Source organism: Calonectris borealis, chromosome 1 (genome assembly GCF_964195595.1).
Source record: "Calonectris borealis chromosome 1, bCalBor7.hap1.2, whole genome shotgun sequence".
Classification (NCBI taxonomy): domain Eukaryota; kingdom Metazoa; phylum Chordata; class Aves; order Procellariiformes; family Procellariidae; genus Calonectris; species Calonectris borealis.
The window spans coordinates 34,602,424-34,629,085 of NC_134312.1; the positions used below are offsets into that span (position 1 = coordinate 34,602,424).

General features: G+C 41.4%; 1 protein-coding gene across 1 annotated transcript in view; it reads left to right on the forward strand.

Moving 5' to 3' along the window:
- The window catches only part of ANO6 (anoctamin 6), a 72,773-nt gene extending 46,967 nt beyond the window's left edge, over nucleotides 1-25,806 (forward strand). The window contains exons 5-20 of the mRNA XM_075140614.1: nucleotides 1,276-1,554; nucleotides 1,912-2,025; nucleotides 3,854-3,969; nucleotides 4,404-4,538; nucleotides 5,861-5,966; nucleotides 7,212-7,272; nucleotides 10,651-10,796; nucleotides 12,273-12,350; nucleotides 14,760-14,985; nucleotides 15,865-16,034; nucleotides 16,615-16,712; nucleotides 19,587-19,717; nucleotides 20,481-20,686; nucleotides 23,927-24,126; nucleotides 24,576-24,681; nucleotides 25,615-25,806. Coding sequence (XP_074996715.1) covers nucleotides 1,276-1,554; nucleotides 1,912-2,025; nucleotides 3,854-3,969; nucleotides 4,404-4,538; nucleotides 5,861-5,966; nucleotides 7,212-7,272; nucleotides 10,651-10,796; nucleotides 12,273-12,350; nucleotides 14,760-14,985; nucleotides 15,865-16,034; nucleotides 16,615-16,712; nucleotides 19,587-19,717; nucleotides 20,481-20,686; nucleotides 23,927-24,126; nucleotides 24,576-24,681; nucleotides 25,615-25,806 — 2,364 coding nt within the window. The remainder of the gene's footprint in view (nucleotides 1-1,275; nucleotides 1,555-1,911; nucleotides 2,026-3,853; nucleotides 3,970-4,403; nucleotides 4,539-5,860; nucleotides 5,967-7,211; nucleotides 7,273-10,650; nucleotides 10,797-12,272; nucleotides 12,351-14,759; nucleotides 14,986-15,864; nucleotides 16,035-16,614; nucleotides 16,713-19,586; nucleotides 19,718-20,480; nucleotides 20,687-23,926; nucleotides 24,127-24,575; nucleotides 24,682-25,614) is intronic.
- Nucleotides 25,807-26,662: the final 856 nt, after the last annotated feature.

A 26,662-nucleotide genomic window follows, 5' to 3' on the forward strand; every position in this document is an offset into this window, starting at 1 on the left:
CAGAATTCCCCTGCCCGGAGAGCAGCGCAGGCCTCCTGCACGTGATCCTGCTCCTCGCGGGGCCTGGCACAGTGCAAACAGTTGGAACTATCGTGCTTTGTATATTTTGGGCTGCGAAGTCGCCTGCGGGCAGTTCACGAGCGCTGTGGTAATGCACACCAGCTGTGCCGGAGCCGCTGTCTCTTGCAGGGAGGGTTAGAGCCCCTCAGAGCCCCTTTCCGTCCTGCCCCGCAGGGCTGCAGAGCTCCCTCCGGGTCTCCCCGTCCAGGACAATCACTTCCAGTCTAAAATTACTGTCGTTTGGTAGTCTATAGTGGGCTCCTGAAAAGGTCATTTTTGCCCCTTCCTCCCAAATTAGACTCCATGGCATCATGGTATTTATTTGATTTCTGCAGTAAGAGCTCCTGCTGCACGGCCAAGGATGCAGTCTGGCTCTTCACATTCATTAGAAATTGCTGGAAGCCTGACACGGACCTGTTGCTATACTTACATTTTGCGGTTTTCAGTTATTTGGCTGCGATCATGACTGAAAAACTTTTGAAATCTGGAAGTTTCTAGATCAGATATCTAACCAATGTCCCTGAGCCAACGAGCTGCATAACGTAATTTCGTGTGGCTGAGACTCACTGATGCAGGCGTCAACAGAAGGCCTACAGGCGACGTGCAGACAGGGGACAAGACTGGCTGTCAGGGCTCCCGCTGCGTACTGGTGCTAGTTCGGGCGTGCAACCGGGAGCGAACGTGCCCCACGCTGTCTTCCTCAGTAGTCTCGGCTGACTGCCCTTTCCCTCTCCCCATTCTCCCTACGAAGCTGGGAGTTCATGTTGCCCAGGAGCACCCATGGGTGCCTAGCCTGCTTCCATCAAGTCTGGAGCTGAACTGCTGGGGAGTCACTGACAGCTCCAAAGCCACAGTTGCTCTGCCAGGCTACAAGTACAAACGCTCCTAATTAACCCCTATGGGGGAAGCTTTGTTAAACTTAAATTGCTTTGTAAACTATTTTGCAGAGATGTAAAAATTAAGCATTAAGGGAACATTTAGTTGTCTTTTTTTATGTACCTTTATATGCCTTTATATGCCCGAGTGTTTCCACCTCACGTCAGTGCTTTTGCAAAGCTCATGATGCATTTGCTGAGATGGATGAAGAATGCAACTTTGAATAGGTCATCTATGAGCTGTAAAGAGAAAGAAAATTCTGGGTAGTTCAAAAGTGTTATGAAAAATCCTTTGCTTTCATTTTCTCATGCACATATTTTTAATATTCTTTCATTTTAGGTTTTGGATGAAAAACTTATTTTTGTAAAAGTGCACGCACCTTGGGAAGTGCTGTGCACGTACGCCGAGGTTATGCACATCAAATTGCCTCTGCAACCCAGCGACCTGAAAACTCGAGACTCAGCTTTCAACTGGTTTAGTAGACTCTTCAGGGTGGATGAAAATATCATCAAACCTGAGCAAGAGTTTTTCACTGCCCCTTTTCAAAAGGAACATTTGTCCAACTTTTATATTCAAGACAAAGACACATTTTTCAATCCTGCAACTAGAAGCCGAATTGTAAGTCCATGGAGTATTTCTAGCATTTAATCTTAAAAAGAAAAGATTCCTATAATCAAATCAGTGCAATTACCTTCATGAAAGCATCCTGAAAAATTAGAAATATTTGGGATGCAATAGTCCTGTGTCATTTATGAAACAGCCTGGACAATCCAGAAGGAAAACATTCCTTACATTTGTCCCATTTCTGTTCCACCTGAATTTAAAGGGGGGATTTGAATGGTTCATCTACCCTGTACAATTAATTTTGTCTGCACTGCTTACCCTTTCCTAACTCGATTATATACTGAAACAGGTATAGCTGTGTGTGATTACTTTCAGGTTGCAAGAGACACAAAAATATTTTATAAATTTCAGGTTCATTTTATCCTGTCCCGTGTGGAATATGCAACCAAAAACAATGTGAAAAAGTTTGGCATTAACAAATTACTGGACACTGGAATCTACAAAGCGGCATTTCCCCTTCATGACGTAAGTCCAGTGCTTGTAACTAGTCTGAACTATATCTGAGGGCTTTATATCAAAAGATACAAGCACTATTGATTGCCTTACTCCTTCACTAGTTATTATATCCACATAGTAGAATAGGACATAGTTTGGCTAAAGAGATTTTCTTAATTTCTTGGTAAAAAATGTAGCTCCATAAATGAAAAACAATATATTTCATTTAGGAGGTGTTAAGCTTGTGTTCTCTGGGAGATGTAGTTCAGTAAAGTGCCTGGCCTGAGTGATAGTACCCATGACGCACTGTCTCATCAGTTCTAAATCAATTTTAACATTGTCCCTTTTTTTTAGTATTCAATTTTTCAGTATTAAAATTCATATCAAATATGAACACTTTTAATAAAGATGTAGAATATAAATCTCATCTTAGGATGCGCGACAGTCTCACACAGTTCCCAAACATTGCGACATAGGTGCGGGGGAACTGACGTTTCTGCAGGAAGGCTCTGTCCCGCCAGTCCAACACCTCACAGGTGATGTCAGAGTCATGTGGAGAAAAGCCAACTGGGTTGAATTTCATCTTGCAATAATAAGCAATCCAGCTTTTGTGTCTACACTTTTGAAGATTTTTGAAGTATATCATTTAAAGAAGCAAGTTATACTGAAAATTGTTTTGCATTCAAAGGCTAGCAATAGCACAGAAAAAGAAAATGAAGGAGGAAAAAAATCAGATTTCACAGCATTTGACTAAGGAAAAACTCCATGTGAGGCTGCAAATGGGATACAGTAAGCAAAGACTGAGGGCAGATTTTCTGCATTATATCTATTATATACCCACACCCCTACACCTCTTCCCCATCCGAGCCACCGTTCTGTGTCCGAGGTGTGTTCTGTTGAGAAGACACCGGGAACATGGGAGGTCAGGAATGGTAACTGCTTCAGGTGTTTGGACTCTGCTTAAAATATTCAGGAGGCTTCCAAGGATTTCAGGGAAATCTTTAAGGCAGAATCAAGACAAATCATGTTTCTTGTAAGTAACCCAAAGCTTTACAGGATAGAATTAATATCATTCGTGACTATCCATTTTTAAGATTTCCTTTTAAAGATTTAAAACCTGCCTTGCAGGCTATATCTATCATGACATAGGGAATTTGGACTCAGTATGCCTAGTAATTAATGACTGTCTTTTTATGCAATTAAAATTACATATCACAGCTACTCTGAAAATCAAAAGTCGCCTATAGATTTCTACAAATGTCACTTGTCTTCTTGCATCACAGATATAGAACGGAAAATTCCCTCAAATAAGATAGGCTTTATTAAAATAGGTTTTCAAATAGCCTAGTAAAAAACACAAGCATTATCTCCATGTGAACTCTCTTTTAAATTTAAAACAGAGACTAGAAGCCTTGGATTTATCCCTCAGACTTTCCAGCCTTCATTCCAGGACAATATTATTTTGAAGCAAAACATGTTAGCCTGTTAGAGCTACTTGAAATCCATTTTAATTCAGTTCTGTTCTCTAATTAGAATGGATCCTTTTCTGTTTTTGATTCCTAAGTGCCAAGATGCTGACATGTGCTTAGATTTAAGTTCATGATGAGTCTCTGTTATTTTCAGCTCACATATGTAAAGCCTTTGCTTTAGCATTCGGTGCCTTTCTGACAACCTTCTATCCTGAATCCTGGTGCGCTCCCAGAGCTGCTTTCCTGCTCCGTTTCCTGGCTTGCAGTTGGACTGGGCAAAAAGGCAATTCCAGGCTCTGGCTTCATGGCATGGGGTCTGCGGAGATGAGCGCTGATCTGTGCTCGTTACATTAATCGTATCTTCTTCTCATGCTCTTTCTGTTTTGCAGTCTAGTTTTAGGCACCTGTCAACCGATCCTGACTGCCCGAGTGAACGATATCTTCTCTACAGAGAATGGGCTCATCCTAAAAATATTTTCAAACTGCAACCCCTGGATTTCATCAGGTTGGTGTGACTGGGGCTGGACTAATGCAGAGGGAACTGGGAATTTACATAAGAGGTCTGGGTTTGGGGATGTCAAAGAGGCACAGCTCCGTACTGAGGGCAAGTACATACACCCGTGTCACCTCATGCATGGGAGTATTTTTGAGCACTCTTTCATGATAAACCAATTCATGACAAGGCAACCACTTAAAATTTTTCTTTGCAAGGTATGATCTTTCTCTCTTTTTCCTTTTTTTTTCCTCCCCTTCCTGTCCTCTCAGAAAAGCGTAAAATTGGTGATAGAAATACCCAGCTGTAATACTTCTGCTATCCCAAAGTTCAAACCAGAGGAATATGACAATAGGAGTTGGCACAAAATGTCTGAAATGATGAGCCATTTGAAACAGAAATGTGAATTTACTTGCATTTCAGAAAAAAACCTTTCTCCTCCACAGGAAATACTATGGAGAGAAAATTGGAATCTACTTTGCTTGGCTGGGCTTTTACACTAATATGCTGATCGTGGCTGCAGTTGTAGGAGTTGGCTGTTTTCTGTATGGATGCCTAACCAAGGACAACTGCACATGGAGGTACCTGATCAGGCCTGTTTTAATATTACATGCAATTTTGATCAGTCCCCTACAGAGGGGGACCGTATAGGGTTTGCAAGACACTGCATAATAAAAGAGGCAAAATGAAAAGGTTTGGGAACAGCAGCGGTTGTGGATTTGAAGATAAAGACATAAAATATGAGCTAGAAGAGTAATGGATGTCCACGGACCATTACAGCGACAGGTGGTTAGGAGTTTGTTACTACATCATTTTATTTATGTTTTGCACTAGGTTCACCACACCTAGAAAACACGTAGAAAAGAGTGACAGTGAGAAGTCAATACAAAGTGCCATAACACATAATTTTCACTGTGGTAATCCTTAAAGGATATATCCAAAGACTTTGATAAAACCCCCAAAATTTGTTTCCTCTATTTTGAGAGAAGACTAGAGGAAGAGCAACAGCACAACGGGCTTCAGCTGTCCAGGGTATGTTGGGAGGAGAGGTATAGTCACGATACAGATTCCCTCATCAGAACATGACGAAATTCAACTATGGCACAATGATCCAGGTGTTTTTTCCTGCATCATTGTGCCAAATCCTCTGCAGGCCATCACACTGTATACCCCCTTCAGGAAGGATGTTCATCTTTACAAAACATGCTGAAGGGCTGTTCCAGAACTCCACTTCTGTGGCCAATTTATACCCATCCAGTCTTATGCCATTATTATCATTTAGTTAAGTAGTTCATCTCCTTCCCTGGTTTTTACCCCATTGACGTATGTATAGAAAGCAATTACATCACTTTTCAGCCTCCACCGTACTAGGTTAGATAAGCCAAACTCCTTTGCCATCTCTTAGAAGACAGACCTGCCATTCCTTGAATCACCCTAGCAACCCTCCTTTGCACATTTTCCAATCTGATCCTCCTTAGAAGACCACAGGGACTAGGTAACCATTTCAGTTCTGCAGCTATTCCTTGCTCTGGTAGGCAGTGTTCCTCTTCCTTCTACCCTCAGACTTGCTATGATAGCCCAGGTGAACATGCAAGTGTGGGTTTCCTATTGAAGAGTGTGAGATCTTTCAAGAGTTGTTTCATTTTTAATGTGAGCAGTTTTGAGAATTACCACCACGTACAAGGGATGGAAATTATTTTCCCCTCATGTCGTCCATTTTTGAGACGAGGACTAAGAATGAAAATGGGGATGTGTTGCCAGGGGTCATGGGAGGGTGGAATTCTTGAGAGCAGATCACTGGTAAATTATTTCTCATTTCCCTGAGATTATTGCACTGTCCTCATGTGCAAAAAGGGACTAAAGAATTTAGTGTTGGTGAGTGACTGACTAGTTTTGTTTTTAGCCAAGAAGTATGTGATCCCAACATAGGAGGTACTATCATAATGTGCCCTCAGTGTGATAAAGTATGTACCTACTGGAACCTCACCATCACTTGTGAATCGTCCAAGGTAACTACATTTACGGCTTATAGACATGCTATTGAACTTTAGTTGCACTTTCTCTAGTACTACATATAAAACGATGTTGTTCCTCCACCAATGTCCTACAGAATTGCTAGAACTGTGCAAATAGTTATACAGCAACTGAACTTTGAAAAGTCAAAACAACAACATTAATTGCTCCAATTTGATCTAAGATGAAAAAATTAGGGGTTTTTATTTCACATAGCTACCGAATATTTGATACAGGACTCAAGTGTTTTGTTAATTGGAAATGAAACACTTCAGTTTCATTTGGGGGTACTTCTTCCTTTTTTTGGGGGAAAAAAAGCTTCAATTATTAAAGTCTTGATTCAGTAGCTCTGAATCAATTTTGCTAAGAAAATGTTTAAATCATGTTTTGATATTTCTGAATTCTGCCCCCTCCCTCCCCAAAGAAGGTATCTGGATCTTGAATTTGACCCGTGTTGTCAAGGAGGAGGTGGGTACAAGGAGAAGCTGATGTTGACTGTGACAGAAGCTGTGACACAGCCATGTCCTGTTAGCCGTGACACAGCCTGGCTCTTGCTCTGAGTTCCTGTTTAGAGGAACCTCACTTTCTTTCGCCATTACCTTGTCTCAGTAGGCTAATGTTAGCCTTTTGTCGTTCCTTTCCATAGATTCAGTCACTCCCAAAACTGCAATTTTTCAGCTATTCATCAAAAATATTTTGCCCAGATTTAATGTGTTGCTTCAGTGCACTTAAAGGGTAAAAGAAATAAGAATGCAGGGAAAAGGCCATGATGGAAAGAAAAAGCAAATTGTGACCTGAGAGGTATCTCATCAGAATGTGTTTTTACTAACTAGCTTGATTTGTTGTCATCCTGCTCATGAGAACCAGATGTGTCCATTGCCTTTTTGTGGCTGTATTAAAAATACATAACTCTATACTGAGTTCCCAGACCAGAAGCACTGTTTTTCCTCTTCCTATGCAACAGATGGAAGTTTGATAGCACACCATTTTACTATCCTCTTGCTGCATATTTGGCTTATATTTTTAATTCTGGACTTTGCATTTAATTTCCTTAATTTACTGGGGGGTGGTGTACATTGACGGAAATTGAGGAAACACTATCAATAAAGATTGTTCATTAAACTACATAAAAGCTGAAAATCAACATGTTCAGTAAGCAGCTTCTGTTCTGGGTCAGTGTAGAAGAAAAAAAATGGTCGATTTTATTTTAATTTTTCCATTAATTTTTTCCATTTTTCCAGAAACTCTGTATATTTGATAGCTTTGGCACACTGGTGTTTGCAGTGTTTATGGGAATATGGGGTAAGTTGATTTCATCAACTGTGGTTTGTCATCTAATTTTGGCCAAGCCTCCAGCATCAGCCAAGAAAATATGGATAAATTTGCAACGGCTGCATTGTCTTGTACTCAGGAATTCACTAGTAGGTAGTTCCGTAGAAGATACGTACATTCACAGGAACTTTTTTTAGCATCATAAGAAAAGAAAACATTGTAGAACTTAAAGTTGGTCTTCAGTGTCTGTTTGTTTTGTTTGACTTGGAGAAAAGTCCGAGAAAAGTGATTAGAGCTGCCTCATGTTCATCCAGCAGGAGCCAGCCACATGCTTAAGTATATCTGGCAGCAGAGCTGGTTTTTTTCCAAAGAGTTTTGGAGCTGCCTGTGCCTATTAACAGCTGTGTGACTGCGCAAGGCAATTGAAAAATAGTAATTTATTATATTTCCCAGGAATTTTTTCCTCCTGTCTTTATTTAAGAAACTGATTGCAAAAAGTGTAGTAGTTACAAGCACTAGATTTATCTTTTAGCAGAGAAAATGTATCTGAAACCAGGACATTTCCCATGGGTGAAACCACTTGGTGCTGTATTCAAGGGATTAGGCAAGGTTTATTTTCCCAGAAACAGTTTCATTTGTTCATATTAGCAACTTTGTTAACCAGCTTTTATTTCACTGTCTTATCCAGAAATTATCAAAATAAGTTCAATGTTAGGTCTGTATACAGGATACTATAGAGAAAATAACTCATGTAACATTTTGAATTAATATGTAGGCTGACAAGAATACATAATTTGCTTTCTTTGTAAAATGCATTGTATTTTTATTTTGCTATGATGACCTAAAGTGCTTCAAAATAGCTACTACTTTAAAGAAATATAAGATGAAACATATTATTTCAAAAAGAAGATTTCTTTCAAAATATACGCTAAAATCAAAATACCAGCAGGAAATTCTCTAAATAAAAGAAAATTAGAAGTTTGATACTAATGTAATCTTCTCCTGTCATCTGAATAGTTATTTATTTGCAATTTGCTTTTTAATTAAAATTGTGTTTCCTGTTTTGAAGAATGGTTCCAAGAGTAATAATTACAAAGTTAAGCTGCATGGTTATAGTGATGGCTGCAAGGTCTATTAGTATTCTTGTCATAAGTCCACTATATAAAGAGGTGCATTGTATTACAGAAATTCAGTCAAAATTGTACTGAATCCAAATGACCCGTGGTCCTGGTGCAATTCCAGCTGTAATTTTCATCTTGCTGTAATACTTTTGTAGGCCTCCTGGTCCAAAATAATTAAAATAATATTAGATTTTTAGATATATTATTGCATCATTATCATCAATACACTTTAATAATTGCTTTTTTTTTTAGTGTATTCCTTCAAAGATCTTAAAGCACTATAAAACGCCAGGGAATTTGGTCTCAGGAATTAGCCCTCTATACATTAATGCTCTGGACCAACACTTCTGCCACTTCTCCCATGATGGTATGACCAGATTGGCAAAGGTCATGAACAAGAGGCAGCTTCCACTTCACTTGCTGCCATCACTGGATCCCCTCCCTGAACAAGAGCAGTTAAACAAAAAAATGTTCTCCAATGGAGGCATTTCTTTTCAGTCCTTGGTGACACAGCTTCAGAAGCAGAATACCTAGGCCATACTGAATGGCAATGTTGAGGGACACGCGAAAGGGGACACCACAAATTACCCATGTGAGGTGGAATTAGCGCTCAGATCTTCTGATTCTGAAACGTCATTTGTTTCCACTGTTTAAAAAATGCTGGTTCAAAATAAAAGGAAAATGTCAAATCCAGCAGCAGCTCCTTCCCTGCTCTGAAAGACACAACTTGGCTGCTGGCTTATTTTAGCTAGTAGAAGTTTTCTTTGTATTGGGGCTGAGAGCGCTGTCCTCGTGTTACGTGCCCTTCTTTCGCTGTTAGCACAGAGCCTATCACAGAAGGAGGCCCTGCACTTCTGGATTCCCCAGCAGCAGCTGGATTTGCAGCTGGAGCAAATCAGCATAGCCTGTAGCTTCCTGTGATTTGGGCTGGGCAGCAGTGAGAGGTTTATGGAAGACTAATCTCCTTGCTGCAGGAGAAGGCAGTTGTGGTCCTCTGGCCCACTGCTTGGAATGGCCTTTGTGTTTCTAAGTATGAAGTAACGGAGAAGTCCTTGTGAAAGAGGCCCCTGAATAATCAGGGGAGGAGGGTTTCCTGGGGTTTTGCCTGTGTGTAGATGCCAAGGTCATCTCACAGCCCAGCCCAACCAGGAATTTTCTAGTTTTTAAATGCTTCAGTTTGGGGTTTATTGACCACACCTGATTTTGGAAATAACCTTTAATGTTTGGACTTGTAACTGCATGCCACTGATGTTTCATCATTCCGGAGGAGGGGCCAAACTCATAAAAAACCCCACTTTTAGGGTTAATTACTCTCAGACAATGGGCGTAATGAGGAGTGCAGTGATGGGAAACTAACTCCTCCTGGAGGCAGTGCTGCAGAGCCACACCACTCATTTAATCTGAGGATGCACTGTCTTCAGTAATAAAGCATCCGGGTGTACCGGGGAGCGTGGTACGGACACCCATCATCCGGAGCTCCTCCCAGCCTTCTCGGCTGGGTCTGTCATTGCCTCTGCTGCCAGATCTACCTTCATCATGTCTCAGGCCAAGGTAATGTGTTTGGCTGGATTCATGTCTAGCCAATACCACTTAGGCATCTGTGTACCTGGTCCCCCAGTGCTTCCACTTGTAGGAGCGCTGTCCAGGGAAACTGCTGACCCAGCCCAGAGATCTCTAAGCTCCATGCCATGCAAAAATAGCTGCAGCCCCTTCAAATTTGTGCTAGCAGAGGAGGAAAGATAGCTGTGTTTCAACCACTTTACCTGAACCATCATTGGTTCTTGTTGTTTGCAAATTGATAATTTGTCCACACAAAAATTGCAGACTGAATGAACATGAGCTTTTCCTTGTGGCAATTTTTGGCATACTGAGTTCTTCTTTGCCAGAAGTCCTGCCCTCTCCAGCATTTTGTCTTCACCTATCCAACCAACTCGCTTTCTTACGCATCCCATGATAAACTTTTTCAAAAGCAGTCTATAATATGAAATCCAAAGTACTCATATTCTAGCCTTGGGGAGAAAGCAAATAAATTTATCTTTATTCTTTAGCATCTGCTTACAACACCATTTACCCCAGGTTTCTCTTATTAAAGTACCTATATATCCAAAGCAATTATTGCATAAAGAAGTAGATCCAGTTATTTTCACCATCGCATTAGCCAATAAGGGTTTTGTTCCATGTCTGTGGAAATCTGTATGGAAAACTGAGCCACATGTTATAGCCCAGTAGCGTCAAGCAGTGTCCAGCGCTCAGATGGTGTTGCTCACTTTGTTTATCTTCTGGATAGTTACTTTGTTTTTGGAGTTTTGGAAGCGACGGCAGGCTGAACTGGAGTATGAATGGGACACAGTTGAGTATTTAGAGCAAGAAGAACAAGTTCGCCCAGAATACGAAGCTCGGTGCACTCATGTAGTAATGAATGAAATCACACAGGTAAGGAACGTTTTGATAACTGGTGATGGCTACTGCAATAGACATGTTGTGAGAAGACACTATGAAAATGGTGAATCTAGACTGGAGCTGTAAAATCAGAAGTGCTTCAAGGAGAGTTGATAAGCTGGCCTGGAAATAGTGAACTTACAAAGTACAGATGTGTGGGAGGGAATTTGAACCTAACTGTAGGCACCTTAAAGTAGTTGCCTATTTGAGGAGCTTGCACTGCTGAGGTTCCTGTGTCATAAATAAACAGAAGTAGGCATCATCCCCAGCTTACGAGACTAAGTCTACTTTATTAAATCCCCCCAGAAATGATTCAGTGTTGCTGCCAGAGGCCAAGATCACAGAGCATTTGCTATCTTTGCCTAGGAATGCATCAGGAAAAAAGGGTGAAATAGAGGGAAAGATGTTACATTATATATCATGCCAAGACTGTTTTTTTAACCAAAGATGTTTCTGTTTAAAACATGCATAAATAGGTATTGTTGCTAAGTGCATGTGGATGCAATTACGATTAATAACAGCAAACTCACAGGGACAAGGATAATCCTCATTTCAATGAAATAGGATTCATATTTATGAGGATCTTAGTTTAGATCTCTATTTGTTATACATTTTGAGTAGCTTTAGCTTCTGTAGCTCATTCCAGCTCAGCTTCACTTTTTACTATTCTCTGTCAATGTATTACTCTGGCGTTTATCTGATCATTTGCATTGCTTTCACATTCCATCCACATTATACTAATGTTTATTAGAGGGCACTTGAAAAGTTTCAAAATTAACTGCCAACTGATAGTTGGAACTATCCTATATACGTCTTCTTTTTATATCTCATACTACACAAAACCTGGTTCTTTTTAAAAGCTTATAAACCTATGCCACCTTTAATGTATAAAGTCATAGCTAGAAAGTTTCTTTCAGGCAGTTCAAAGAGTGAAGAATATGATAAAACGTGATGATTTTGATCCTCAGAGATCCTATAAAGACTCAGTGAATTTTCACACCACCACATTGAGGTAGGCATTTTCCTTGGGAAAGCCATCCCATTGTTCCTATGGGATAAACTGAGAAGTACAGAGATCAAGGACCAAAATTGTGCCTGCTAATTTTAGCCAATGAGGTCTGAAAGCTAATGACCTTGGATGCCATGGTCAGCCAAGAAGGATGGGTCCATTGAAAAGGACTATGCACCCTGTCATAGCTGAAGTCAGTAGAGCTGTGGACTTGGTCTCTATGGAAGTAATTTTTATCTTAGAATAGGCAGCAAAAAAAAAAAGACACATGTAATCAGGCAAGACTTTTGAAATCATGAATAAATGTGAGTTTCCAGGACAAGAAAGCAGGAAAGGAAACAAAACCAGAGACTTCTTTCCTTTTTTCTGCCCTCAGTATCATAAAGGGTTTAATTGCAGCATTCAAAAAATATGAAGAAAAGATTGGGTGCATCCTTGATCTGTTTCTAAATCATTTACAGCAAGAAGAACATGTGCCATACACTGCCTGTGGGAAGTGCATACGGATGACTTTCTGTACAAGTGCAGTCTTCTTCTGGGTAAAGTTCTCCTCTTATTCTTTCACCTCATGAATTCACTTCTCTACTAAGTGTCTAAAAAAAGATCATAGAATCATTAAGGTTGGAAAAGACCTCTAAGATCATCGAGTCCAACCGTCAACCCAACACCACCATGCCCACTACACCATGTCCCTAAGCGCCTCATCTACTCGTCTTTTAAATACTTCCAGGGATGGTGACTCAACCACCTCCCTGGGCAGCCTGTTCCAAGGCCTGACCACTCTTTCAGTAAAGAAATTTCTCCTAATGTCCAATCTAAACCTCCCTTGGCGCAACTTGAGGCCATTTCCTCTCGTCCTATCGCTTGTTACTGGGGAGAAGAGACCAACCCCCACCTCACTACAATCTCCTTTCAGGTAGTTGTAGAGCGCGATGAGATCTCCCCTCAGCCTCCTCTTCTCCAGACTAAACAACCCCTCAGCCGCTCCCCATAAGACTTGTGCTCCAGGCCCTTCACCAGCTTCGTTGCCCTTCTCTGGACATGCTCCAACACCTCCATGTCCTTCTTGTAGTGAGGGGCCCAAAACTGAACACAGGATTCGAGGTGCGGACTCACCAGTGCCAAGTACAGGGGCACGATCACCTCCCTACTCCTGCTGGCCACACTATTTCTGATACAGGCCAGGATGCTGTTGGCCTTCTTGGCCACCTGGGCACACTGCCGGCTCATGTTCAGCCGGCTGTCAACCAGCACCCCCAGGTCCTTTTCCTCTGGGCAGCTTTCCAGCCACTCTTCCCCAAGCCTGTAGCGTTGCCTGGGGTTGTTGTGGCCCGAAGTGCAGGACCCGGCACTTGGCCTTGTTGAACCTCATACAGTTGGCCTCGGCCCATCAATCCAGCCTGTCCAGGTCCCTCTGCAGGGCCTTCCTACCCTCGAGCAGATCACACTCCCGCCCAACTTGGTGTCATCCTGAATCAGATCCTCCTGAACTGAACAAAAGGTAACAAAGGAACAGGTTCAGCTGGATTTCCATCTGATGCATAAACCAAGCCCATAAGGTACGGACCCACATGGAGAAGGTAGCTGTAGCCACCGAATATGCATTAGCGTACAGTCAATAGAAAATATGTCAAAATATCCTGCACCTGTACCTTGTGAGTTATGCTTGTGAATGTGGTCCATAGTTTTTTCCCTCATTATTTTAAGATAAATATCTTTGCTTTGGGGGAGGAGCAGGAGAAGGACTTTGGTTTATATGCTCTCCTCCCGGCCAGTTTCTATCCTACTTGTTCCAGCCGTTTGCTTCAATATCGTGTCTCACAGTCCCGTGTCCCTTTCAGATTTTCGTTTCACTTAACAGAGCAAAGCTGGGTGCTCTCTAATCTTCCAGAGCTGCTGCTTTAATTACAACTAAAACTTGAAAGCAGCCCAGTCACCCATGAAACAGTATCTAACATGGTGAGCATGCCCAGAGAGGTCTCCTAGAAAAGCTCAGTGTTTTAGCATGCTGCATGTCCTCTTCGACTGTAGCACAAACAGCAGCTGGAAAAGACCTCATCCTCGGTGATAGGAGACAGACAGGAGATAGGGTGGTGGCTGGCAGCCCAGGAGAGCCTCAACATTAACACATCTGAAACACAAAGGAAGGAATACTGGCTCGCTGTTGGATTTAAATAGGAAGGACTCCGGGCTGAAGGGAAGAAATTTGGTCTGGGTTTGTCATTTGTGCTACTGCACTCTCTTATTATGTGCAGGGATGGGGGAGGTAGGTGGATTCATGGCAGTTTTGCAGAGAGAGATAGTGAAAAAAGGATTCACAGCTCTATGGACCTCAATCTGAAGAATAGCTAGAGAACTAGCAAGAAATAAAAGCAGGAGGAGAAGCAGAAAAAGAGGAGATGGCAAGCAAGATGGGTGCATGGATCATTATTACAACTCCTGCAGATCACATGACTTGGCTTAAAATTTGTCTATTCCTTTGAGGGGTCTGTAGTCTGTAATGTTGTCACGTGAAAGAGAAGGTACAGCCCCTTCCATAATCAATGCAGGCCTGCTAGTACATTTGCCATCCTGCCAATCGCCCAGTGTCAAAAGAGGGAGATTGCTTCCTAACTCCTGGAACCGTCGCATGCCTTGAGGCGTAAGATTTGATTATGCATCTCATTATCTTAGCTCGCATCCGTACAAACCTTGTTATTAGTCATAAACCAGACCCTCTCTTTTCTTTCCTGCAGATTGACTATACTGCATGAAGAAAAGGCTTCTTTTATGGATTCTAAATTTATTGCCTTCTATCTTATTTGAGCATCCTCTTGCACTCATCTTACGCGATGGAATGACAGGCACACAATCGGTTTCCTTTTGCCTATTGTAAAAAGTATTTCAAACTCACTTTTTCCCAAAACCAGTCGTTCAATATTAACATCTTTCTTGTGTTCCCTTGGCAGATTCTTTTGATTATTGCTTCAGTTATTGGAATAATTGTCTACAGACTCTCAGTTTTCCTGGTGTTTTCTGCAACATTGTCACAGCACATTAGTGGAACGGAAGCGATCCGCAAGTACCTGACTCCGCAGACAGCCACTTCAATAACTGCTTCGCTCATCAGCTTTATAGTCATTATGGTTCTCAATGTCGTCTATGAAAAAGTGGCAATCCTGATTACCGACTTTGGTATGCCGCCGCTGTACCTCAGATAGAAACTTGGGGTAAAATAGCAAGAAAAAAATATCATTTATATGTATTATAAAAATTCCAATAAATGAATACCTGTACCACATATTTCAGAATTTTCCCACCAAATCATACAATACCATCCTCAAATTTTCAAATACAGATCTTCTCAATATCAAAGGAATATGATATTCAGCTCTTTGCCTGAAAACTCCTTGTATAGCCAGCATGAAAGATCAATTGTTTACAGTTTTGTGCTTGTGAAACAGACAAAGCAAAGAAAATTACTATAATAACCAAGCTTTATGAAAACAGATCAGTAACGCATAACACATTCAATTACATTAGCTTTTGTTTATGGGAAGAATAGCTATTTTCTTGTAAATAAATGAAATAAGGTCACTGTTCCAAAGCTAGATACCGTTCCCATGTTATTAAATAGATAAACAGTCACAAATATTATTATTCTTTATATCCAGGCCATCAACATTAAAGTACCTATTTTACTTTATATGTGTGAAGTAGTGCGGTGTTTCAATATAATTTCATTCAATACTGTTTCATCAGTTCAAAGTGTTACATTTGCATCTTTCCTGAGTGTGCTGGATTTGGGTGCTTTTTTTTTTCCTGAATTATCAGAGTTTTTGCTTTTTCTTTATTGTCAGGGAACAAGTTATTTCCTTTTCACAACACATATAGTTTTAGTATTAGCATAATGGTTACAGTATACATGGGGATTATGTACAATCTAATTCATAATGTTCTCAGTCATATTAAGGAATGCAAGGCATACACATACTTTTCCAGCTGAGGCTCTAAAACAGCTTGTAGGCTAATGCTAGGTTGGCTTTTTTTTTCATTTGTTTTTTTTAATTGCAGAGCTTCCAAGGACACAAACCGATTATGAAAACAGTTTGACCACAAAGATGTTCTTGTTCCAGTTTGTCAACTACTATTCTTCATGCTTCTACATAGCCTTCTTTAAGGGCAAATTTGTAGGTCACCCTGGAAATCCAGTTTATTGGCTAGGAAAGTATCGCAATGAAGAGGTAAGAATGTATGATAGTGTTTGTTTTTAAACAGCAGGAGCCATTAGTCCAGGTATTCTGCTGCAGTTAGGAGTGTATAACATAGTTGTACGTATTTAACATGAGGGTTCAAAAAGTGACTGCCTCCCAAGCCAATTGCCTCCTTAGTAACCCCTAGCATAAATCAATATGACATGAGACCAGTTGGGCTTAGAAATGTGTTACGTGTACCCAGAGAAGCTTATTTTTCCATGGTCCAACAACCTGTGAATCTGCACAGAGGGGAAAGGGAGAACATCAGTAGAAGCATTCCTGTTCTGCTGGGTGACCCTCGTCCGGTGACAGCACAGTACAAAGCTGCCTGACTTCACCTGGTATTTCACTCTTTCACTGGTGTCCTGTCAACCTACCACATATGACCATACGTGGCCTGGAATTGGCTTTTGCATACATTACTGGAAAGGTTTGCCTAAATAGCCTTTTTGCATTGCTTCAAGAAATGTTATCATAATAAAACAGGAATGCATTATTTTAAACGCTTCATTCATGCCTGAAAAGTCACCCAACTTCAAAAACTTTTCATGTCTCTCCCAACCTTCAGTGTGATCCAGGCGGATGTCTCCTCGAACTCACAACTCAGCTTGCCATCATAGTAGGAGGTAAAGCAATCTGGAACAACATTCAAGAAGTGCTTCTTCCGTAAGTTCAAACGATAAAGTAATCTGCTCTTTCATATTTGAAGGATACTGCTTTTGCTTGATGCATTCAGGCATTTGGTCACTAAATTTGATAGGCGCATGTTGTATTCTAAAAGAATAAGACTAGTTTTTTGGGGCCTTTTTAGACAGTTTGGATATTTTTGGTCTGGTAGCTCTGAGCTCCTGTCTCTGTCATTCTGACTGATTTTAGTTCTAATCAGAAATGTTTCCTTCCTCTGCAAATCAGACTCAAGGTGTTTCAGGCTGGATACTTAAAACTGAGGCACTAGAAGCTCTGAAAATATTAAACTAAATACTGTTGCTTAATATTGAGTGGAATTTTTTGTTGTTATAGATTGGGCTTTCAAAAATTATGCATAAGTTACTAATTTAACTCATTTAGTTTTACAGTCATATTTGACATTCATAGTGCCTATATGTTCTCTTTTAGTGGGGCAGATCTCTGGAAGGTCATGTTTTAATGTAAACAATAAGCAAAGTGCTAACCATGAACACCCTTCATTTAATTTAGGTTAAGATACTATCCAGGACTCTGATCCTTCTCCCAGACTTGTTCTTTATGTTATGCCAATCAGTGGCTGTTATGTTGCTTGGAGTAGGGAACTCCCAGTTTGCTCATGCCCTCCTGAATGCCATAAGCACCAGCCCACGGCATTGTATTCTCTCTGGCTGTGGTTCTTCCATGCCCACGAATTGTGCTCCTTTGCTGCATGGTGACCCCACTTCAAAGTGTGTCATAAATACTGTGTAGGGTTGAGGCTAGGGTCCTCTACTGAGATACGGTTCCTCCAGACCCAATGCTCCGTATATGCTGCTGGTTGTAGACCGATCCTTCTTTTCAACATCTTCTTTTACCTGGGGAAGGGTCCCTAGACTGAGCATGCCTGCAGATGTCAGTTCCAGCCATAGACAACTGACTCCCCCCTTCTGTGTACAGGAAATATATTCATCTGACCAGAATTTTGAATTCACTTCCCAGAGTGACAAGTAACATTTAGGTGTTGAAACTCTGAGTATCACTTTTGGATCTGGTTCTTAACTGCTCTTTCATTCTGCATCTCTGCAAGTATAAAGAGAACTGTTTTGGTTTTTTCTCTGTTGATAGACATTCGCCCCCACTCCCCTTTTTTTTAATACGGTTCTTTGACTGCTGAAAATGACTACAGCCGATTCATTGGTTTTCTTAAGTTCTCATGCAAGCCTTTCAGATGAGAAGATCAGCCTCACCTTGATCCCTGGGAAGGTGAAGGAGCAGCTAATCCTGGAAACCATTTCCAGGCACGTGAAGGACAAGAAAGTCATCAGGAGTAGCCAGCATGGATTCACTATGGGGAAGTCATGGTTGACCAACCTGCTAAGCCTCTGTCATGAAATGACTGGCTTCCGTAAGGCTGTTGACACTGTCTTCCATAAAAGCCTCGTAGAGAAGCTATTGAAGTATGGGCTGGATGATCAGTGAGGTGGACTGAAAACTTGCTGAATGGCCAGGCCCAGAGGGTGGTGATCAGAGGCATGAAGTCTAGTTGGAGGCTAGTCACTAGCGGTGTACCCCAAGGGTCAGTACTGGGTGCCGTCCTGTTTAACATCTTCATTAATGATCTGGATGAGGGGACAGAGTGTACCCTCAGCAAGTTTGCTGATGACACCAAACTGATAAGTCAGAGGGTTGTGCTACCACCCAGAGGGACCTTGACAGGCTGGAGAAACGGCCTGACAAGAACCTCATGGAATTAAACAAGGGGAAGTGCAAAGTCCTGCACCTGGGGAAGAACAACCCCATGCACCCGGATATGCTGGGGGCCACCCAGCTGGAAAGCAGCTTGGCAGAAAAGGGACTGGGTATCCTGGTGGACACCAAGTTCAACATGAGACAGCAATGTGCCCTTGCGCCAAAGAATGCTAATGGTATCCTCAGCTGCATTAGGAGGAGTGTTGCCAGCAGGTCGAGGAAGGTGATCCTTCTCCTCTAGTCAGCACTGGGGAGGCCACGCCTGGAGTGCTGTGTGCAGTTCTGGTCCCCCCAGTACAAGAGAGACATGGATGTACTGAAGAAAGTCCAGCAAAGGGCCACAAGGATGATTAAGGGACTGGAGCACCTCACGTATGAGGAGAGGCTGAGAGAGCTGGGACTGTTCAGCCTGGAGAAGAGAAGGCTCAGGGGGATCTCATCAATGTGTACAAATACCTGAAGGGCGAGAGTACAGAAGAGGGAGCCAGACTCATCTCAGTGACTAATGCTCAGTGACAGGACCAGAGGCAATGGGCAACAACTGAAACACAGGAGGTTGCCTCTGAACATAAGAAAACATCTTTTTACTGTGAGAGTGACCGAGCACTGGCACAGGTTGCCCAGGGAGGTGGTGGAGTCTCCATCCTTGGAGATACTGAAAAGCTGTCTGGACACGGCCCTGGGCAACTGACTCTAGGTGACCCTGCCTGTGCAAGGAGGGGTTGGACCAAATGACCTCCAGAGGTGCCTTCCAACCTCAACCATTCTGTGATTCTGTGAATTTTGTGATCAAAAGGAATTAATCTGTCTAACCACAGGCCTTCATTTAATTTGATTTTTTGTTACTTTGAATTTTATGTGGTCATTCACCTGTACAACATAGGTATGAATCACTATGATTCTAATATATTGCCCTTTTACACTCTTATTTATGGCTGTAAATAACTGCTTTCAGGATAAGGCAACAGAAGGTTATACTCATGTTTGAACGAAGTTTTCAGTAATTCAAGAATAACTAAATCCACTGTTAAAAACTATAACAGCACAAATGTAAATTTTTTCCATTGACTGAACTTTTTAGGTTATTTTACCAATGTTAGTGGTCTTTTTCTCCCTGGCTGATAGTTGGGTTAAGAATCTAATCGGAAGATACTGTGCAGCTGCTAGATCAGAAAAAGTTGTTCCACGCTGGGAACAGGACTACCACCTGCAGCCCATTGGAAAACTTGGACTGTTTTATGAGTATCTTGAAATGGGTAAGTGGCAATTTAGTTCGGATTCGCTATCACTGCTGGATACAAACATGCTCTAAAGAAAATCTTCACACAAGCAATGCTTACTAAGTTTGTAGGCAGAGGAGACATGAATGTTTTCCAAGACAAGTTTTGATGAGCCGTTATAGATAGCTGTGCAAGCTTTTATTAAGCAGCTATGCCTCAATACAATTTATAACTGCTGCTTCTTTGCCCCATCCTCTGAGAAATGCATCCAGAAGGCAGACCACTGCCATGTTCTGGATGGTCAGTGTCAGACTGCTCTGCCGGCAACCTGCAGTCGCCAGTACTTGTCACTGGTCTCTTGGGAGCTGGCAGATCTCTGATTTGTTGCCACCATCCATTCTGTCACAACATTGCCAGCGTACTTGTGGCAGCACCCAGACATGAATAATATGATTGTTAGTTCGGGCTTTCCAGCACAGCCCTGAGACAGATAGTCATTAGATTTCCAAGTCTTCATGGTCTTCATGATGAAAACATAAGAAAGAAATGGATGTTTAAATACCCTGAACAGTTCCTCTTGGTGTCTTGCGACTTGTAACATCTTCCTGTCCCTCCACCTAGCGGGTGTTTTCAGTACTGTTGTGCTCCTATCTTCTCATACGTAAGATTTGCTAGGAACTCAGCTACTCTTTCTTGTCTTTCTCTCCGACAGTTGGAGTATATAAAGTATACGAGCTCATATATGCTTATCTCCAGTAAGCGAAAGCCTCATCAATGTATTAACCTCTCCCTTTGACAGTTATACAGTTTGGCTTTGTCACTCTGTTTGTGGCGTCGTTCCCCCTGGCTCCTCTTCTGGCTCTTATTAACAACATGTTGGAAATCCGGTTGGATGCATGGAAGCTGACGACCCAGTTCAGGCGCATGGTTCCACAGAAGGCACAAGACATTGGTGCCTGGCAGCCCATCATGCAAGGCATAGCCATTCTGGCGGTGGTCACCAATGTAAGTACTGGGCCAACAACAACTGCAAAAGGTAAACATGCCTTCACTGCAGGTGTTACATCCAAATGTAACTTTTGGCCTCAAGTTGCGCCAAGGGAGGTTTAGACTGGACATTAGGAGAAATTTCTTTACTGAAAGAGTGGTCAGGCCTTGGAACAGGCTGCCCAGGGAAGTGGTGGAATCACCATCCCTGGAAGTATTTAAAAGACGTGTAGATGAGGCCCTTAGGGACATGGTGTAGTGGGCATGGTGGTGTTGGGTTGACGGTTGGACTCGATGATCTTAGAGGTCTTTTCCAACCTTAATGATTCTATGATTCTATGATTCTATGAAATGTGGGACTTGTTACAGCTGATTAGACTTGGGCAGTGTATCGTCTTCTCCTTCACGTATTACCTTTGGAACACCTGCTAGTAGCTTGCAAGGAACTTTTGCACAAAACTATCAGTTTTGCAACTTGCCGCTCAGGCACTGGACTTGCTGTTGCATGATACCAAAGCATCTGTTGTTGATTTGAAGACTGATTTTAATTAGTTATGGTATAAATGGAAAACTGTGTTCAGTAAAGCTTGGGAAGTAGAGAATGTGCTATTTGTTTGTAGTTCTCCAGTGCAATACTCTGAAATGCAGCCCATAATTCAGGAGGAGAAAAGTTTTTCCTTTGAGAGGATGCCATAGGATTAGCTTTCCTATTTCTATCCTTGCAGCTCTCTGGAGCACATCTGGAGATCATTCCGAGAGAGGGAGGAGAGTGGGACAGGGTTCAGATTTAGGATGATGAGAGACCTGGGGCCTTGCAAAAAAATTCAGTAAGAGCAAATATTAAGTTGTGTAAATACCATATTCCAGCATCTTTCTAAATGATACTCAGAAGCAGCATCAAACTCATTTGGTCCAAAGGGAGAAGGGATTTTTTTGCCTTACTGTTGCTACTAGTTCATTTATGGTCTGACTGGATGAGCTAATGAACAGAAAGAAATTATATTTAACTAAAACTTTCTGTGCTTGTACTTCAGTTAAAAACAGAGTAATTTAGGTGTGAGGTCTTCTCCCTGCAACTGCAAGACACAGTAATATATATTTCTTGTCAGCCAAAAACACCTACTCTGCGTGTAAATATAAACAACACATAATTTTCACTTCATTGCACACTGGCATGTAATGCTTAAAAACAATTTTTAAAAGTGCATGCCAACTACATTTGATTTAAGCCAGAGTACAGTACAAAAAAAAAATCTTATCCTTGAAAATTTTAAATGAGTTTATTTCAGTCTCAGGATGCCTCCCTTTTCTTTCTCGTCAACCAAATTAACTTTCTCTCAACTGAACTCAATTGCAACAGTATTCTGGAGAACCAAATATAGATTTTGGACCACAGTCTCAATCTTAAGTCTTTTTTCTGCAACTTTTGTCTTAACTAGAGTTTAGCTTCTCAGGTACTTCAAAGTAAGCCAACTCAAAAGGAAAGACATTAGGATAGTGTTCAACATTTGGCAGTGGTGCTGCTTGAGGCGGGGTGGGTCCTGCACCGTTTTCAGCTCCTTGCCTTTTCCCTTCCCTGTCTTTTCCCCTTGTTGTTGTCTCTTGTGTTGTGCTGGCACCAGCACTTTGCCAAACGCGTGATGAACCAGAGCAGGGAGTGGATCCGGCCGGGATTCCCCACCAGATCAGTGCCGTGATCTGATCAGCTGCACAGCTGCATGAATGCATGAGTGACTGCTAGGGGCAGAGGCAGTCTGGAGGGATGGTGGTTATTTTAGCTAGCGCTGCCACCAAAATGTTGTTTGAGGAACTGTAGAAGAGGTGTCCGCATTTTTTTTCACCCTTTCTCCTCTCTCCCCTTCTGTTTTTTTACAGCTGTTACAAATACTGCCTCAGGTTAGGGCTCTCTTGCTGGGAATGCTGCATGAAGGCAGACAATTTTTGCCCCATCTCGTGAAAATAAGGAAGTACAGATTGCATGAATTGCAGGCTGGCATGAAGGGGAATAAAATGCAGATATTAACTAGTTCTTATGCTCCTCTGCTAGAATTACTGCTTAACTTTGCCCCTTCCCCTGTCCCACACCTTTCCTACAGCTTTCTTCTCCCCCTTTAATGTATCTCTGCCTACACCTCTCTCCCTCTGACCCCATTAGATCCCTACTTCACACTTTTCTCCTCCATGTCTCTGCCCTGGTTCTTTCCATCCATGTTGTCAGGTGGTTTTTTCCCCTGCCGTGAGACAAAAGACTTCTCTTTCAGCCCTGGAGTGCAGCCCGTCACTCCTTCTAGGTGCTGGGCACCAGAGACGCCTGTCGTCACGAGTTGGCCGGGCAGCCTCTTGCTAGGCACTCAGCTGCAGATCTTGCCAGTGGAAAGTCTTCCTCACAGGGAAACCTTTGCAATAGCAGAGGAGGAGATTGGATTAAACATAGTTAACCTGTCCTCCAGAATAGGAAGTTCATGAATTTAGAAAAGACTTCCCACAACAAACCCACGGATCCAATTTCCTACCCAGCTTGTGACTAGCAGACTGAGTAGTACAGGGACTCTCTTGGGAGCAAGATAAAAACAAACGGTCACGTCATATGTAAAACAGCACTATGCAGCTGCTACTAAAAAAATTATCTTGGCATCAAAAGCAGTTTCCACATGTACTGACACTGAAACGTATGAGGCAACAACTGCCAAGATGAATTTGGGCTGGCTAGCACCTCAGAAAGAGTGGGATGTTTCTAGGGTCAGAGATGGATCAGCTATATATATAATTTATTTAATTCTTTTACTCAAACCTCAGGCTTCCTGGTGAAATTTAATTTTCTATTATTGAAGGATTCTTCCATTGTTTCCATGAGTTTCATCAGGCAGGATTTCTTTAAGCACCTCATAAGTACATCTGATAGCAAGCACGTTTGCTGAAGGTTACATTAGAGAACTTTAAGGTGAGTTTGGCTGCTGACGTCCATTGCATGCTCATGAGGAAAAAAGGGTATTATAGTATAACTTTTTTAAGGCATCCAGCAGAGCTAGCATAATTTAAAAACGGTACAGAGTGCACATTCCAGAAAGAGATTGTTTTAGGCCCGTGAGTGACTACGTGCTCATTTACAGAGGGAACCACTGACTGGAAAAGCACATATTTTCTATTTTTAGCTTATACTGTAATTTTTGAGATACTAAGTATATCGCAAGCCATACATATTAAGGCTTATTTCTTAAACGCTACTCTGCTTTTTTGTCTTCTTTTTCTGAAATGCAGGCTATGATAATTGCTTTTACATCTGACATGGTTCCTCGTCTGGTTTATTACTGGTCCTTTTCAGTCCCTCCTTATGGGAGTCACAGCAGTCACACTATGAAAGGGTATATAAACAATACGCTTTCTGTCTTCAATATATCAGACTTCAAGAATGCAAGCAAGCCATTTTCCCCTTGGTTTGGGAACCAAACAACATGCAGGCAAGTGTCAAATAACCATTCTTTTCCAATGAGAAGAATAAATATATTTTTTAAATGTCTAAATCATCTAATTCTGTTAACAATATCCAGTAAGAAATGTTAAAACACAGTAAAAGCCAGCATATTTTGAATGGCAGAACGGAGTGGAAGTATTCACCCATAAGTTTGTGATACTCAGAAAATTCTTACTTTATTTTGGTTTTCTCATAATTGATAGTCTTCAAAACAAAACACTTTAAATTTTTATAAGTAATTCTTAATACAGGGGCAAAAAAAAGGACATTTCAGCCAAATATAGCTTATTCTGCAGATACAAAGTTTACCCATACGTGCAGCTAACTGTTCCTGGCTGCATTAAGCAGGGACATGTCTTGCTCCATCCTCTGGCCACAGTGCCTTACTGCAGAAATGCCCGAGACTAGTTCCTGACTTTCCTACACTGCTTTCAGATACCGGGATCTCCGCTACCCTCCTGGTCACCAGCACCAATATGAGCATAACATATACTACTGGCATGTCATTGCAGCCAAGCTGGCTTTCATCATTGTCATGGAGGTAAGTGTACGGGGTTTTGAGCATTACTTATTTAAACTTCTCTTCCCTCCATGCAGAAAATCCTTCAAAGACATTCTGTCCAGGCACAGCAATCAGAGCTGGCGACATGTGCTAGCATGGGCAAGCACTTGGGAGATGTAAATAAAGTGTAGCACATCAGAAAAAGAAGTCTCTGAAGTCACAACATCAGCGAAGGATTGCCCCACACGTTTGCAGTTTCTTTTCCCGAGAACTGTAAAATTATTTTTAGTATCAGAAAAAGAAGGGACAGTTACACCAAAAATATTTTTACATATATTTAGAGGAAGTTTGTGCACAGACTCATGAATAGATATACATAACACATGTGCACTAGCAGAGTGAAGTGTATAAAGACAGTCACTGCAAGAGGTGAGTCTCTAGATGAGCATCAAAAAGCAATTGCTCCTTCCTCTGCAGTTACAATCTGGGCTTATGAAGGATGCGAGTCAGTCCAAGATGAAGAGAAAGGAATATTAGGTATTATTTCATTATAAAATGTACTTAGGGCCTGAACCAGGGACTACTGAAGTCATCAGAAACATGCAACTGGTTAGATCAGAGTTCCTGTAGCAGCGAAAAGTCTATTGCCCCAGAGTCATTTGAAAAAAACCTAAAACAATTTTAAAAGAAACTGTAACCAATAGTTCCTTGCACAGGGGAAACACTGGGTACCAGGGTTTCCCCAAAGCAGGCAGAGAAGTCCTTGTTAAAATCAGGATTAGAAAATCAGAGAATTGTTTATCAATTATTCTATTCATTAGTCGTGTCTGCTTTTTAAAATACTGTTCCACTTTGATAGATACTGGTACAGAACCAGCTCAGAGTCTTAAGAGATAATATGACATTTCATTTATAACAATAATAATGTCCTGTTCAGCCTGACTGACATTTTTTCATTTTCACCTTCCCCAGCATGTCATATACTTTGTGAAGTTTATTATTTCATACGTAATTCCGGATGTATCTCAAAAGACCAAGAGCAAGGTCAAACGAGAGAAGTACCTAACACAGAAACTCTTGCATGAGAACGATCTCAAAGTTGTGAAAAAAACCATGGGCAAAATAGCCGACAAAATTATCAAAGGAGTAGACAGCACTTTCTGACCTAAAGCTGAATAAGTACTTTTTTATATGGAATAACAGTATTTAGCCAACTAGTACCTGTCCAGATACCAAGAGCTAATCAAACACTTTGGATTCATTCCTTTACTAAACATTGTTTCTTGCAACAGTTACCTGCTTATTTACCTCTTTCCCTTGGACAAATGCAACCACTGCAACTCAAATAAGAGTTATCACTTTTTTAAACAGCTTTAGTAGGACATATTTTTTTAACGTGATACTAGATCTCTTGTTTCACTTGAATAAAACCTTAAGAACAAGAATGATTTGTTTTAAGAACACCATTACGTCTTTTGAAGGAGTTTTGATTACTTGCTAATGCAAACCCCAACTATAAATGAAGAGGAAAAGTCAAAACATCAAGGAAAGAGTGGAAAATACAACTCAAAATCATGTTATTAAGCCATTAAAATTGATATACTAAAGCGCTGTTGTGTGCTACACTGAATTAGCTATGCATACTGAGACTTAAATGGATAACAAGATATTTCAATTAATCATGGACTTGGATCACAAGAAGCAGCAGGACTGTAAGCCCACCCTGTTCATCAATCTCTGTGTAAACAGGAGAATTGCCTTTGAAATCAATGCATACAAGCTGACTTTACAGCACTCCAAGTGAGTAGAAAACTCAGGCATTTTATCTTTCCCCAGTCAATGTACTTTCATTAGTTCACTTGCCCATTCTGCTGTGAATGACCATAGCCTTGAAGGTCTCCTACCTGTAACTGTAATGACTGTTAGAAGTCTTTTCACGTACTAAATCAATATTTGTGGAGGGCTGTCTTTTGTGTTTCTCCCACACCAGAGGCACCGTGCTCTTCCCTGATAGATTTCG